The following is a 14,265-nucleotide window of genomic DNA, read 5'->3' as shown; positions in this document are numbered from 1 at the left end:
TTGTCTGTTAATTACGGGATAATAATCTATCAAATGGAATTGTAAATTTACAAGCGCTCTTCATTAATTTAAAGACACTCGGTTAATTATCTCGCGTTGAAAAATTATTGCTATTTTATTTTATACTTGCATATGATTGATTCACGCGGTATTGATACATTAGTATCTGTGGATATCGAAACGAATATATACGTGACAGATATTCGACATCGGTAGTTACGTGAAAATAAATGTCACCACGTTTGAACAGTTTTTGTATAACACAAAGCATGCAGTAATTGTTAAAATATAACTTTGGAAACGATTTAAAATTTAATCTTGACGTGTACATGCCGTGACACTATTCATTACTGCGTGTTATATATATGTATCACGAAAACCACCGGGATGATATAGCGACGGGATAACGAATCGAACGAAGGCTCCGATTTCACGTTTCATATTACACTCCATTTGGCGTTACATCGTACTTTCTATTACTATTACATCGTAGGCTCTCTTGGCACGATAAAACCGCAAACGATTCGATCAGGTTCGTTACCGCAATGCGATATAGTTTCCCACAATTGCTCGCTAACCGCCACCGAAATTACTGACTCTCGGCCCATGAAAAGCTCTCACTTGTCTTTCTGCCGTTCACAAAAGGCCTGACACAATATCGGTCCTGGACTAGCGAGCGCCAAAACTTCCTAAAGCCCCGCATTATGTGCTGTTCCTCCTCTGTGTGAGCACCGTCCGCCCACACACACATACGCAAACTCGAGTGCACTGTCTGGCCGTTCTTTCTCTCTTCCGGGGAAATTCCATCATCGCCCCTTGTCAGAGACAATTGGAGTATTATCGTGCCTCCTCGACAACATCCGGAAACTCGGTGAATCGACGCGGCAAGAAACCTCTCAGAAAGACGTCGATAACCCTACGTCACCGTTAATAAAGGATCACCTCGGCCGCCAGTTCGATCCTTGTCGCGATAGTCGCCGCCGTCGTCGTCGTTGTTACCGTTATCGTCGTCGTCGCCGTCGTCGTCGTTATAGTAGCGCTGTGGAGTTCTCTTTTGTTGATGAACGGCTAGGTACTTCCAATTGCCGATACTTAATCAAACTTATTATATCGGCCGGCCCGGACTTTCGGTTCCTCGCTCAGCTCGAGCGTCTAATCGCGAAACTTTCAAGCTTTTTGTCAGACAGCTGCTCTTTCCAGCGAGACTCGAAGAAAAACAGCTGTCTAGTTCGGTGATGTATCTACCGTTTACGAGGATTTTTGCGAGCATTCTGCCGATATCAGAGTAACGCTGCTTCGAGGACCTCGCGAGAATCTACGATTCTACGAAAGAGTGGCTGCATCAATGTCGATCTAAACGAGCGATGTGAAAATGAAAATTGCCTCGATCGAGTTGATCAGTAAGCTAGATTGCAACGTGAGATGAGAGTAGTTAAAAAATAATAACGAGCAAGTGTTGCTCCTATCACTTTTTATTAAACATTTAAATATTAAGAAAAATACTTCAAATTGATTATTAACATTATTGTTATTGAAATGTAAAGAATTATAAATTTATTTTTTTTATTAACACGTTTTTTAACGTTTAACGTTAGGGTCAATTTCCATTTAACTATGTAGAAGTTGCTATTGATTTGGCGAGAAAATTCGAACACAGTCGAGTACTTGCAGCAGCAGAAGAGAATAAAGTAAAAAGGAAACAATGCAGGTTTTTCCGCGAAATCGGAAGTGCAGCGAGAAATTCCGAGTGCTAGTTGCAATATATATGGCGCACCGATAAAAATGTCCAAATGTTCACGATGGCGCCTCGCACGTAGACACACTCGCGCAACAACAGGGTGCACCTTATACAGGGCGGGCCGTTTGTTAACCGGCGAAGCTGAAGAACGTTACATCACTCGGCTGGATAAGCCGGTACAGCGGAATATACTTGAGATTAGGAGCGCGATAATTTACTGCCGGGCTCTTTTCTTCGTGGCGCGCCCGCCGCCGCCGCGTTCCGCCACGTCGTGTCCGACGCTCGATTTCTGCACGTTGCAGCGCGATGCGCGGCCCGGCGTCTTGATGCGAACGAAAAAAACTCAATTAAGAGGACAAACGGCGGAGGTCGGTGGTAGGAAAAACGGTGAAAAATGCCCGGGGCCGACGAAGAGAAACGCTCGCATCCCAATGATGCCAAGGACCTACCTCCGCCTCGCTGGGCGAGTTCCGTCTCCCGCCTTGCGTTTTGGGGGTTGGATCCGACCAACTAACTCACATATACGCAAGGCCGCGTCGTCGTGTACGTGCAAAAGTTACCCCCGATAATGCAGAAGGAAGGCAAGTGAGAGCGCCGAGGCGACTGCATCTAGCGTCGGTCCGATCATAAGAAAACACAATAGTTTCGCAGTAGTTTAAAAGCGGGCATGCCGGTGAAACGAACTCGCAAAGACCGGAGGAGGAGAACCTCGTTTCTCTCTCTCTCTTTCTTTCTCTCGTTCCGCTTTCCGTTTCTCCCCGGAATTGTAATCGCAGACTTGAGTACAGCGATGGGATTCGTTTCCGTCCTTCCTACCCTCTTGTTCGTATCGCAACGCGGAATCATAAAAGCATTAAAAGGTAATACGAAATTTCTGTGAGTTCCAAGTTCGTACTTTTTACGTTTCCGATGGCAAAATGCTTTTATGATGACAGTCAATTTAAAAAACTTTTTTTTTCTATATTAATTAGCAATGTATCGCGATGCAATGATATATTAAAACATTACGCATTATTATAATAAATATAACGATACTGCTTAAATACTTAAACTTTACACGAATAATTGTGAATTAAAAATAAAAATGTTTTTCTTCGTTATTCCACAATGATATTTTGTACGTAATACAAAGCTAAATATAATTCTTGCGTTTTAGACGATTAAAAAATTATTTAAAAAATAATACATACATCTCGATACTAATTACAATAAATATATAATATTGGAAACGATATATTACAAAACGTAATTGCTCATTTAACTTAAAACTGGATTATTAATGAGCTCAATACTGCCAAAGTGCTCGCCATAGTTGGTAAAAGTATCATCAATCATTAAATGATCCCATAATTAATAAGCTATTGTTATCGTAATTGATTTTAATTCGGTTCGCGCGATATAGAGCGGTGAGTATAGCGCGGACTTGTTTTGACCGTCGTTTCTTCCTGTCTCTATCAACATCTGGTGTAAATTGTTGCATGTATATTGCTACAACTCATGTCTGCAGTCTGTAATATGGGCTAGTTTTCCGTCATATGCATAACTCCTGACAGATACCCTACTGCATCGCTCCGGGGTACATTATGGAAACGGGGCACCTATCTAGTAATAACCAAGTGTTTGTTTAAGAGGGTAATGCGAGTGTGCGGAACATTGACTGAATCTTAGTGTACGATAGCTTACTCACTGCCAAAATATTTCCTGGTAGTATTTTAATATGCCGTAAGTTTCAAACAAAGATATTTTAATGTCGATCGCATTGTCGAGGTAAACTCCGTTGATTATCTCGTTTCGTCGGGTGTTCGAGCAAACATTATCAGTATTGTACCGAATCAGGAAGATTAGTACATTCTTCGCGCTTCGTAATTCTTCTTAATTCGCCCTTTTTTTCTCTGATAGCACGCGAATAGCACGCGCATTCCCGACTGCTGGGAGAGGGGAAAAAAAAACCCGCTCGAAGAAACGAGTTATAATTTATGATCGCGGAATCCGTCTTTTGTGAATCGTAATATTACTCATCGATCAAAGTCTCGTCACTCCGCGTACTCTGCACAATGACTCAATTTCTTTTGCCAATCTAATAATAATATTCCCTTTCTCGTATGATGAATAGTTATCTCGTTGTGAAAATGTATCCGTCCTATTCTCACTCGTTTCCCGGACGCGACGCTGTCTTTCCTCGCAAGAAAACCATATTATTTGTACGAGTAATACGAATGCGTGTTTAATATCGATTCATATAATACGACCATCATTCACCTGAACAGAAATTATATATCCCGCTTGTAATCGCACGTAAAAAGAATCTTTGATACAGCAGCGTGCAGCTACGTGCATAACGCCTCGCCGATTTTGCGTCGTGCTCTTCGAGCAAAACTCCCCGTGTACGTGGCATAGATAATAATGTCCAACAGGTTTGAAAGCTTTTCCGCGAGTCGGTGCAAGGACTCCTTTTGGAGCTCTACAGGGCAAGGCGAGCGACTTTCGGTGACGCAGGGCCGAGTGAAATCGAATTGAGATTTTCGTTTCATGTTTGGGTGGATGGCACACATCGAGCAATCGTCTCGTGCTCGGTTGTCACGGCTGTAACGAGAATCGCGCGCCAGCGAGTACAAGAATGAAGCGACGTGTAGCCGAGAGCGTTTCTATCTTCCTTGTGTATATTACGTTCACCTGAGTAAACCGAAATTCAAGAAACTACAAAGCCCCGTACATCGTGCGCATTCCGAACGGATTCACAATACGGTTATGGTGCATGGCTCGAGCTCGCCCTTCTTGCCGCGTCGCCGCGTTGATCGAGCGACTTCCGGCGAGTGGCGTCTCTTTGGCGGCGCCCGCGTGATTTTTCATAGCGATTTCCGAGCGCGTTATCGAGCTGCCTATATATTACTGGTTAATAACTGGCATCGTGACGTTCTCATTAATAGCTTGTAGACAAGGGCCGATCGCTCACCGCGGTATCGTTTCAGCTGGTCATCGCAGACGCTTGCTGACTCGTTCACCCCGTTTTACGATGAACAGTGGTCCACGTATGCGCGTTAATACGCTGGAAAAATGACATGTGTTCGCGGGCGTTGTGATATCACGTTCAGAAGACGGAAACGGCAAAAAGAGGGAGAGACAAAAAAAGAGAAATGAGAGTGTGTATGTATTTTTCAAGTGCGCCTACGCAATGGCGGCACTAATTAAGGCTCGTTCGCCAAACGGCCATGCCGCCGCAGATTACGGTCCAGGCAAAGGGACGGCGAAATGCCCGCCTTCTCTACATTCACGTTTCCCGTTTACGTTTTTGCAGTCGGCGAATTTACAATGAATTACTGGCAGCGTGTTTAATTCAGTGTTGGGGGTCTTATCAAGATCGCCAGTTCAATCATGCGACGCGCGGAGCTGCGATTTTGCACTACGCACCCTCCCCGATCATTTTGCCTGAATCGATGCTTTCACATTCCAATATTTGAATATCCCGGTCGCGTATTATTCGGAATATGTTTATACGAGAAAATGCAAGATAAATCGTTACTTGATTTGCATGACTGTTTTCCGGTTATACCGATAGTTGCGGTTAATTTGCTCGCGGTACATTCGTACGTTACCCATTGTTTATGAGCCTCATGAAGTTAGCCCCCCAATAATGGAAAAAAAATGTTTTCTTTATATCATTCGATTGCACTTCGTTTGCACATGTAAGCACACATCGATTTTTTGTTTGCACATTTAAAGAAAAAAAATTAACAATAAAATAAATTTGGGGGGGCTATCTTCACACTAGCCCCCCAACATTGAAAAATTACCTTTTTAAAATTTATTTTGATAGGTTTTCGTTTGCACATTACAAAACACACCGAGTTTTTGTTTGCACACTTCTAAAAAAATTTAAAAAAATTTTCTAATTTTTTAAATTTAAATTTTCTTTTTAATAAGTTTTCTAGAGATGTGCAAACGAAAACTCGGTGTGTTTTGTAATGTGCAAACGAAAACCTATCAAAATAAATTTTAAAAAGGTAATTTTTCAATGTTGGGGGGCTAGTGTGAAGATAGCCCCCCCAAATTTATTTTATTGTTAATTTTTTTTCTTTAAATGTGCAAACAAAAAATCGATGTGTGCTTACATGTGCAAACGAAGTGCAATCGAATGATATAAAGAAAACATTTTTTTTCCATTATTGGGGGGCTAACTTCATGAGGCTGTCCAGAAATATCTTATCGCGATTTCTATCGAGGATCGCGGCTTCGCTCTGACTGCCACGGTCGGAAAAAATTACGTCCGTTTGTTAAGTCAACAAAAGCGACAGCGTGGCTATTCGTGGCGTGGTTTCGCGTCAGCACACCCGCACACACTCACTCGCGGCTACAGATCTGCTCGTCTCGCAGACAGAAGTTACGCAACCGAAATGGATTTTCTTTCAATAACACGTAGCTCACTTACCCATTATCACCAAGAGAGCGACGGCCGCTCCTAGCCACAGGTGGCAAGCCTTCATCTCGGCGGCGCGTAACAGTCACTCGGCGATCCAAAAACCGACGCCCAAAGATCCACGGCTCACAGGACGACTCACAGGACACTCACGGTAGTCAGCTAGCGAAACTACGCGAAACTGCCCGGCACCGCATCTGCTCGCGCGGTGTCCGTTTCCACCTGAACGCCGGCTCGCGATCACTCGCTCGGGGCGAACCGCGACAGTCGAGTAATGGCGGATCGGGCACTACGACAATGTTCACGATGTTTTTCACTCGCGGACCGACAAGTAAATTCACCGTCGTACGACCACGGCGAATACGTCCTACCTCCGCTCCTCCGCGGCCGTGAGAGCGGTCGAATTCAAACGACAATTTGATACCTTCGCGCACGCCACGCGCGTCCCGAAAACTTTCCCTCGGCGCTTTTTTCGTGGTGCGCGACTCTTTTTTTTTCGCCTTCCCCCCTCGCCCACGGGCGATAGCGCGACGTGTCCGGACGATCGACGGCGGCCTGTCGAACGAGAGTTATCGATCACCACGCGTGCCAAAGAAGCGACGTCCACGTACGCCGGATTTTAAGCACTGTTGACAGGGTAATTGCACGTATATCTACACTGGATTGCGACGGACGAGACTGAGCGTCGCCGTGCGAAGCCGTTCCGTTTCGAGTCGCACATGCGCCGACCGTCCTATCTCTCCCACCAACTTCGCGCCTCCACTCGGACTTTTCCCCCATCGTGGCACCACTGCCACCACCACGGTCGCATTGCTTCCACCGCTCTCTCTCATCCCCCTACGCTGCTTTTACCGCTCTCTCATCCCGCCACCTTGGTCTATCGGCCCTTCGTTCTGTTCCTCGTTCTTGTATCCTTCACATGAGTCTTTCTTGTCTTTCCTTCTAACGCCCGCTTTGCGAACGGCCCGTCGCGGACGTACTCGTCTGAGAGGCCGAACTGCAACACACATACATGCTATTTAGTTCTACACCCTCGCGCGCGATGAATGCGGCTTCGACAGGCTTCAAGATTCAATTTGTCTATCTACCGAAAGTTACTTTTTGGTCGAATAATCACGTCTCGTTACGATATTAGACCTGTCGTCAGCTCGGGATGTGCACGATCGCAAGATCTTCTTACCGACGCGTATCGAAGTCCGTTGACGCCAAGTTCCTTCTTTACCGCGTAATCTCCGGTATTATTTCACGTTAAAGTATCACGTTGAATTACAACGATAAGGAGCGAGCTTCGATTGCCTCGGCAAAGATAATGAAACAGAGACGCTCGTAAAAACGGCCCCACGTTTAAGTTGGTCATAGCGAAAACGTTAAAAAAAATGCTCAAACGAACTTGGGCTCTCTGCCGATTGTGAAACATGCGATTTATTCTGTATCCGCCGTCATACGTCGAGGCATCGCGAGATATGTCGCGAAAGCGCATATGTCGTCTACGTTTATTTCCCGCTTCCCGGAATTGATCCTCGTACCGCGGATTGCGTTGCCTGCAGGCGTCACGAACGTGCGTAATGACGTATGCTGATCGCTCGCAGGGCCTCATTTCGAAAACACTGGGTTGCATGATGTTGCTGCCCAATATTCCCAGGATGCGAAACGGATCGACATAATGCGCCCATACCAGAAGTCATAGATCATAGATCCCGTTGACCTAATTTTACCGATTCCATTAAAGATCCCTTGCAACGTGCGTCGTAACAAATCCATCGGGTGCTGAGATTCATAAACGGACGCATGATTCATTTGTTACATTTAAATACTTACTTGCAATACAGTTGAATTAAAATCTTAGATTATCACAATTTCTTCACATTTACGAATAAAAAAGATAATTCCCACGTGAATAAAACATTACTAATAGGTACGATAAAGTGAATAAACTACTGCTGACGTGTACACAGGCGGCGTACTATTGAATCCCAATATTTCCCTTTGTGCTACTTTGCCAATTTTAGTTAGAAATGAGCAGATATTTTAACACACAATAGTACGAATTAAATCGTACAAGCTTTATCTTTTATTTTTTAATCAATCGAATGTATTACTCCGAGGAACGATATTAAAACTCACGTTAATTTTGACGAAATTCTAACACGTAATATTACAACAACAGATTCATGTGCGTATGGTAAATTACTCTTCGTTTGTGTAAAAAAATATACCTATATATATGTATATAATTTTGGTCTTGGTAATTGTTTAATAAATGTTTCACGAGAGATGATTAAATTTCTGAAGGTTTCCAAAATTATACGACAATGAAATATGAATGCGCGACGAAATTGAATCATTCATTTTTAACGCGGCAGACAAATTTTGGGAATTTCATTAAAATAAGTATATCATCAATAACGGTGTATCTTGATTTATCGCGCCTTCGAAACCTCGACTTACACCACTTTCAGGATTAACAGCTCTATTACCCCGGCGAAACTTAACCGCAATTCACGCCGCGGTATCTCGTACATCTCATTAATCGAGCGATTACACGTTTAATGAAGTGCGAACGTCTAAAATGTACTTGGAGATTAATTGGGGCGCGACTATTCTTAGACGCAGTCAAACTTTCGCCGGATGTCTTGCGCGCGATGGGATTCTCAAGTTCGCCGTGTAAGGCTTTAGATTAGAGCGGATAATTCTGTTCGGATTTACGCGTGCGCGAATTTCCGCAGCAACTATACGGATATCGCGGAAAGTTCTTGGATTGCTTAGAGACGACTGCTGTGGCGTCGATCGCCAAGGATTTGAGAGTAACGGCATAAAAGTTAAGGAAGAGGGGTAATATTCCCTTATCTATACGTCGAAACGTAAAAGTCGCGTAAAAACGCCGGCGCGGTTGCAAAAGCGTGTCGAAGCGCGACCCGTGTTTCCATACGAGTTCAGTTTCTACGCGATAGGATAGGAATCCCGTTCGTCTCCGCTCTGATGTGGATATCAAAAGGCACTTGGCGCCGCGCATTCATGAATCCCCGATGCACGATTTGCTGCTTAAACATGGAGTCACCGCGGACGGTCATGGACCGGTCAGCACGCTCTTTATGGCGGTACATCTACGCCCGCAATTTATCTTTCCCTCCCGTGCGCGCCGGCTCTTGCTCGCTGCGCAGCCCACTCCTTTGTCGCTTTTCTTTTCTCGCCTACCCCGGGTCTCGACTCCCTCGTCGTGAATCTTGACCCCGGAAACGCTCGCAAAGGAAGGGTGCGCGCTCGCAAAGGGAAGACGATTCGAGGGGTCGCAAAGGGAGGAGGAAGGAAAAGCGGGAAAAGACGGTGGAAATATCGTCAAGACATCATTCGTTACCGCGTCGTTTATTCGTATTCGCCACCCTCCTTACGATCGTATAAAACAGCCCTCCATCCTCATTCATGATGACGGGCTCGCGACAGCGCGACGCGATGCGACCGGCCGAAATCCGCACCGAGCCGAGCTTCCTCGAAATTCGCAAGATCGCACTTTAATGGGATAGCGCGAAGAGCCAGGAGAAAAGGAAGAAGCGAAAGGCAAGGGAGAAAACAGGACGCTTTTTTCGGTCGTGCCCGGGCCCGCCGGCATTACTCTCACGAGGACAGGAAGCACCGAGGCGCTAGGCGGGAGGGTTGAGACCCCTGAATTATCGCGCGGAGTTATTTCTTCTTTCTATATATCGTTCTTTACCTCGGGGGCGTGCACACATACGAAGCGCAGGACTGGGTACCAACGCGCGGCCAGACACGGCGCTAACTCGGACACGAGAAAAAAAAACAGGGTAAAAGAAGCTACCAATACTCGAGCCCGTTCTACTGTCCATTTATATCTGTACAATTAAAACTCCATTTTTATTCGATATTATATTTTATATTTTTTATCGAACACCAACTGTTTGTGATTATTCACATACTTCCATTATTCAAAGAGAGATAGTTGCCGGCAAACATTTCGATTAAAAATTATTAATGCATTATTATAAAAAAAAAAATACATGTTTCTATTAGTTTTTCCACAAAAAGAAAAAAAATTATTAAATAACCGAATATCGCGTTGACTCTTTTTAAAACCGTCTCTGAAAGCGTCTCGGACCTTTATATGTCCTCGTTGTAGTTCCCAGGACCAAAATGCATGCGTTACCTACGAAACTGGAGGATGAAAGTTATGCGCTTTGCCCGCGCCGTTTCGCGCCGAGAGATATCGGGAATGGAGAACGGAGGATATGCAAAAAAACTGCAACGCACATCGTCCCGCCAGAAATATTGGATGACACGCCACGCACTCTTCTGCGGCCATCGAAGCCGCTTTTGTTTTTCCCCCTCATCCTTTCTCCGTTCGCCCTTTTTCGCACAATGTATTTTACGAACGCCTGGCTTTCAGTTGGCGTTTTGTTTTACCTACCCCGCAGCCCGAACGGCGCGACGCGAAAGAGATTGTATCGCGGTCGCGGCTAGATCTTTCGCCAAACTTTGCCGAATGCCACGAGGGAATCGGCGAGAAACTTTGCTGTTTATGGAGAATTGATAAACGCGGTATGCGCCGACGAAAAAATGCTGTTTGTGAAGTTTACTTGGGAATTTCTCGGTTGAATTAAAAATATGCGGTTTAAACGATATGTTTTGCGAGAGTAAATATTGGACGTGCGTTCGTCATACGTCTTCGTGCACAGCCTCACCCGCGGGGAGATAAAAAAAAAAAAAAAGGATAAAACGAACGTATTATTTTTATATTTTGCTCCAGGAATGTTAGCATAACCAACGAATGTAAAACTGATTTAGCAGACAGAATTGCGAGCATTCCTGATTTTTCCTTCCCAGTTAATTACAAGTATCTACTTTTAAAAAACAATTTTTTTTAATGTGTACATTGGATAAAAAAAATGTCCACAGTGGCAGAAATTTATTTTAAAATTAATCTAGGCACACACATGCAAATATATTAATTACATATAATGCAAAATATTATAAGATAAAAGTAATTTGAAAATGAATAGATAATTAATAAATGTAATAAAGATTTATACGTGATGGGATGGAAAAATAATAGAGAAAAAAAAAATTTATTGTCCTGACATAGTGAACGGTTTTCTCCTCAAAACATTCGCTGTAATAAAATATTTCTAGTTCGATCCCTAAGGGTGATTTATCGAACATAGAGAATTTCTTATCACGTCGTACATCATATCTAGAAAAAGTGCAACGGGCGATTCTTCAGCGCCGTTTAACGATTACTTGAAAACTCCCCGAGTCTCCGAGCAAAAAGGAGAGACATCGAAAGCGTCGGGACGTACGCGTGCAAATTTCTAACGCTACGGAGGCGGAAGTCGTGACGACAACAGTTTTGAAAGTGGCGTTTCAAGCCCGATGTACGCAGCTTTATAGACATACTGCGCGCACGACGCCAGAATAACAAATGCTCGGGAGACCGTTTTCTCGCCATAGTCTTCCACTGCACGCCGCAGCGGCGATTTATTGTCCCGCGTCTCATTCCGAAAATTGTTTCGTCACGCTTTTACAGTCCGTCGCCTACCGCGCCGTTTCTCTCTCCCCGGGCTCTTATCATTAATAAGCGCGGTAATATGTTAATAGCCGTTATAACGCGCGTTAAAACGCCCGATTTCTTTAACGGATAATATGATCGAACCATTAAAACTCGTAATTATGTGCAAAAAAAAAAAATTGTTTACCTTGGGGTTGCTTCAACGATGCACAATGCCTTTCCGAAGCCTCCTCCTCCTCTCAGATGTTGGTCGAGATCCTCTTTCGATGTACGAGACATTCGCGACACCCGAAAAAATTACATTCGCGCGACAGCTATGAGGCACCGAAAAAAACCCGACGATCCAGCTGCGGTTCGTTCACTAATTAACGACGATGAGAACGCTTCACTTCCATGGATGTCTTCCTAAAACAAAAAAAGTTTTACTTGGTTTAATTATTATAAGCTAGATTATAAACATAATAGTATACTATAAAAATGCATACGTATATTTTTTTCGCGTGAAAAACATTCAGCGCGTACTGAGACTGTGTTGTTGGCCATCTTACGCGAGACAATGATCTTGCAAAGCATGCGAGTTCCATACGCCGCCGAGATTGCTGTGCAGTTATCGTAGAGCATGAACGGCGCCAACTACGTGGTCAATTCTCTTTTATTGTTAGCAAATAAGTCCTCTCCGCGTGCGAAGCATTCGTCGGATAAATCAAAACACCCCGGGATACGTCTCTGTATGATCAAACGCGCGTATTATTGTCGTTACATACAGTCCATCTCGACCTTGTGTTGTGTGCGCTCGCTCGCTCGCCGGAAGAGGCTTGAGAAAGATGGAGAAAACGTCGAAAGTAGGTCACCACTGCGTCACGAAACGCACTTCTCCGATCCCAACAGCTGTCTAGTCGACCATCTTCGGCTTCGGCTTCGACTGGCCTTGGCTTCATGTACGTAGTCCACGACGACGCCACACCGCGCGCGCGTTACGTACGCCGGTCCCTCCCCGTCCCGCCGCCATCATGCGACACTTGCCGGCTACGCAAGAATAACACGTTATATTCCGCAGTTGACACAAACGTTATCGGAAGTACTCAAGTTAATTATCGATTACCTTGCTTGATCGACGTAAATCTGATTCGATCACTCCGCGGTTACGCGAACGTCACGGAAAAGTACAGATAATTTACGTATATATGAAGACATAACTTACATTAGGGAGGAAAAAGTAGATCCCAGGTGCTCTCCGTAAATAGAATGAAGCCTCCAGATTGTAATTTAAGCCGGGGATGCGTCGTCGTTCGTCAGATTTTACTAACACTACCGATACGACACGACACGTCTTACTCTAATCCTGCTCGGTCACCGGTTGGTAGGGTACTGAAACGGAGATGGATGTGCGGCCTCTTCACGACGGACCGCCGCACATGCGCTGTTCGTGCTGCGGCGCTCCCACTGTGCATACGCTGCGCCACTTAAGCTGCCAGCCGCTACGCGACACTTGCCCGGTATGCAGCAGTAATTCGTTATTCAAAAGAATTTTGCGATCGATACAAACGTTGCCCGGAATATTTGAGTTAATTGTCAATTAGCTTGCTTGAAGCTTGATCACCATAGATCTGATTCGGTCACTTCGCGGTTACGCGAACGGCACGGAATATAGATAATTCTAACACTACCGACACGACACGATACATCTTACTCTAATCCTGCTCGGTCACCGGTTGGTAGGGTACTGAAACGGAGATGGATGTGCGGCCTGTTCACGAACAGCCGCGCATGCGTTGTCGCTCTGCGCCATTCGCACTGCACAGCTTGCGTTTGTCAGTAATGAACTCGAGCTGTAATTAGTCCGCGATTGCCTTCACGGATTCGTAATAAGCAGGTGCATTCCGCGACTTGTACATCATTTGAGATTCGGCCCGGACACAGGAAACATCTCTCGCTGGAAGATTTGTTCGTTTAGGAATCACCAGAATCCGTATGCAAGGAACACCGCTTCGCGAGAAGATGAGCGAGGTGCAATTGTCGTTGTCAAAGTCTCACGACAAAATAGCAGACACTGAAAGCTCGCGAGCTCGGACACAGTAAAACGGGTCGGGAATGTCAAACGCGGCGAGTAAAACGGACCGAAAATGCCGAACACGACGCATTTCAAACCGAGAGTTCCATGCGTGTCGCCCGCGACGTGGCCTGGAGTCATTTTTCGAAGTACAGAAAAGCGATAAGGAGAAGAACGCAAGAGTACTAAAGGTGAGTACGTATCACAAATTTTTAAGCGGTGGTTATGTTGTCATACAATTGTTGTTACAATTTCTGTCAGATTTTTCTTTAATATAAAAGAAGCAAAAGAAAATAACGCGCGCTCTCCAATATGTAGTATGATAAAAATCTGCTAAAAATACTTTTTTAATAACAATTATAAATTAACAATCAAACATTTTTTATTTATTAGAACCTGGTGTAAGATAGAATTTTGTAACATTAGCAAAGATAATTCTGAGCCGTAGCGAATAAAATCTATGCAATCTAACCTATAATACCGAATAAGGTCAATCCAGTTAACTCCTGTTTCGATATTCATGAGATTCCTGTTGCACGTTGATT

At 44.5% G+C, this 14,265-nt stretch overlaps 1 protein-coding gene across 4 annotated transcripts in view; it reads right to left on the bottom strand.

The window, feature by feature from the left end:
* LOC139103299 (platelet endothelial cell adhesion molecule) overlaps nucleotides 1-13,578 on the bottom strand; it is a 153,062-nt gene extending 139,484 nt beyond the window's left edge. Inside the window, exons 1-4 of one of the 4 annotated variants that reach the window (XM_070657822.1) lie at nucleotides 12,872-13,578; nucleotides 12,156-12,696; nucleotides 11,858-12,075; nucleotides 6,165-7,149 (exon numbers count right to left, since the gene is read on the bottom strand). In XM_070657822.1, coding sequence (XP_070513923.1) covers nucleotides 6,165-6,219 — 55 coding nt within the window. In that variant the 5' untranslated portion in view covers nucleotides 6,220-7,149; nucleotides 11,858-12,075; nucleotides 12,156-12,696; nucleotides 12,872-13,578. Of the gene's footprint in view, nucleotides 1-6,164; nucleotides 7,150-11,857; nucleotides 12,076-12,155; nucleotides 12,756-12,871 lie in introns of those variants that run through there. The other 3 variants (XM_070657840.1, XM_070657849.1, XM_070657831.1) reach the window with 3 other exon arrangements.
* Between the last annotated feature and the right edge of the window lie 687 nt (nucleotides 13,579-14,265).

The sequence above is a fragment of the Cardiocondyla obscurior genome, linkage group LG01 (genome assembly GCF_019399895.1).
Source record: "Cardiocondyla obscurior isolate alpha-2009 linkage group LG01, Cobs3.1, whole genome shotgun sequence".
NCBI lineage: Eukaryota > Metazoa > Arthropoda > Insecta > Hymenoptera > Formicidae > Cardiocondyla > Cardiocondyla obscurior.
This window is presented reverse-complemented; position numbering and strand designations above follow the sequence as displayed.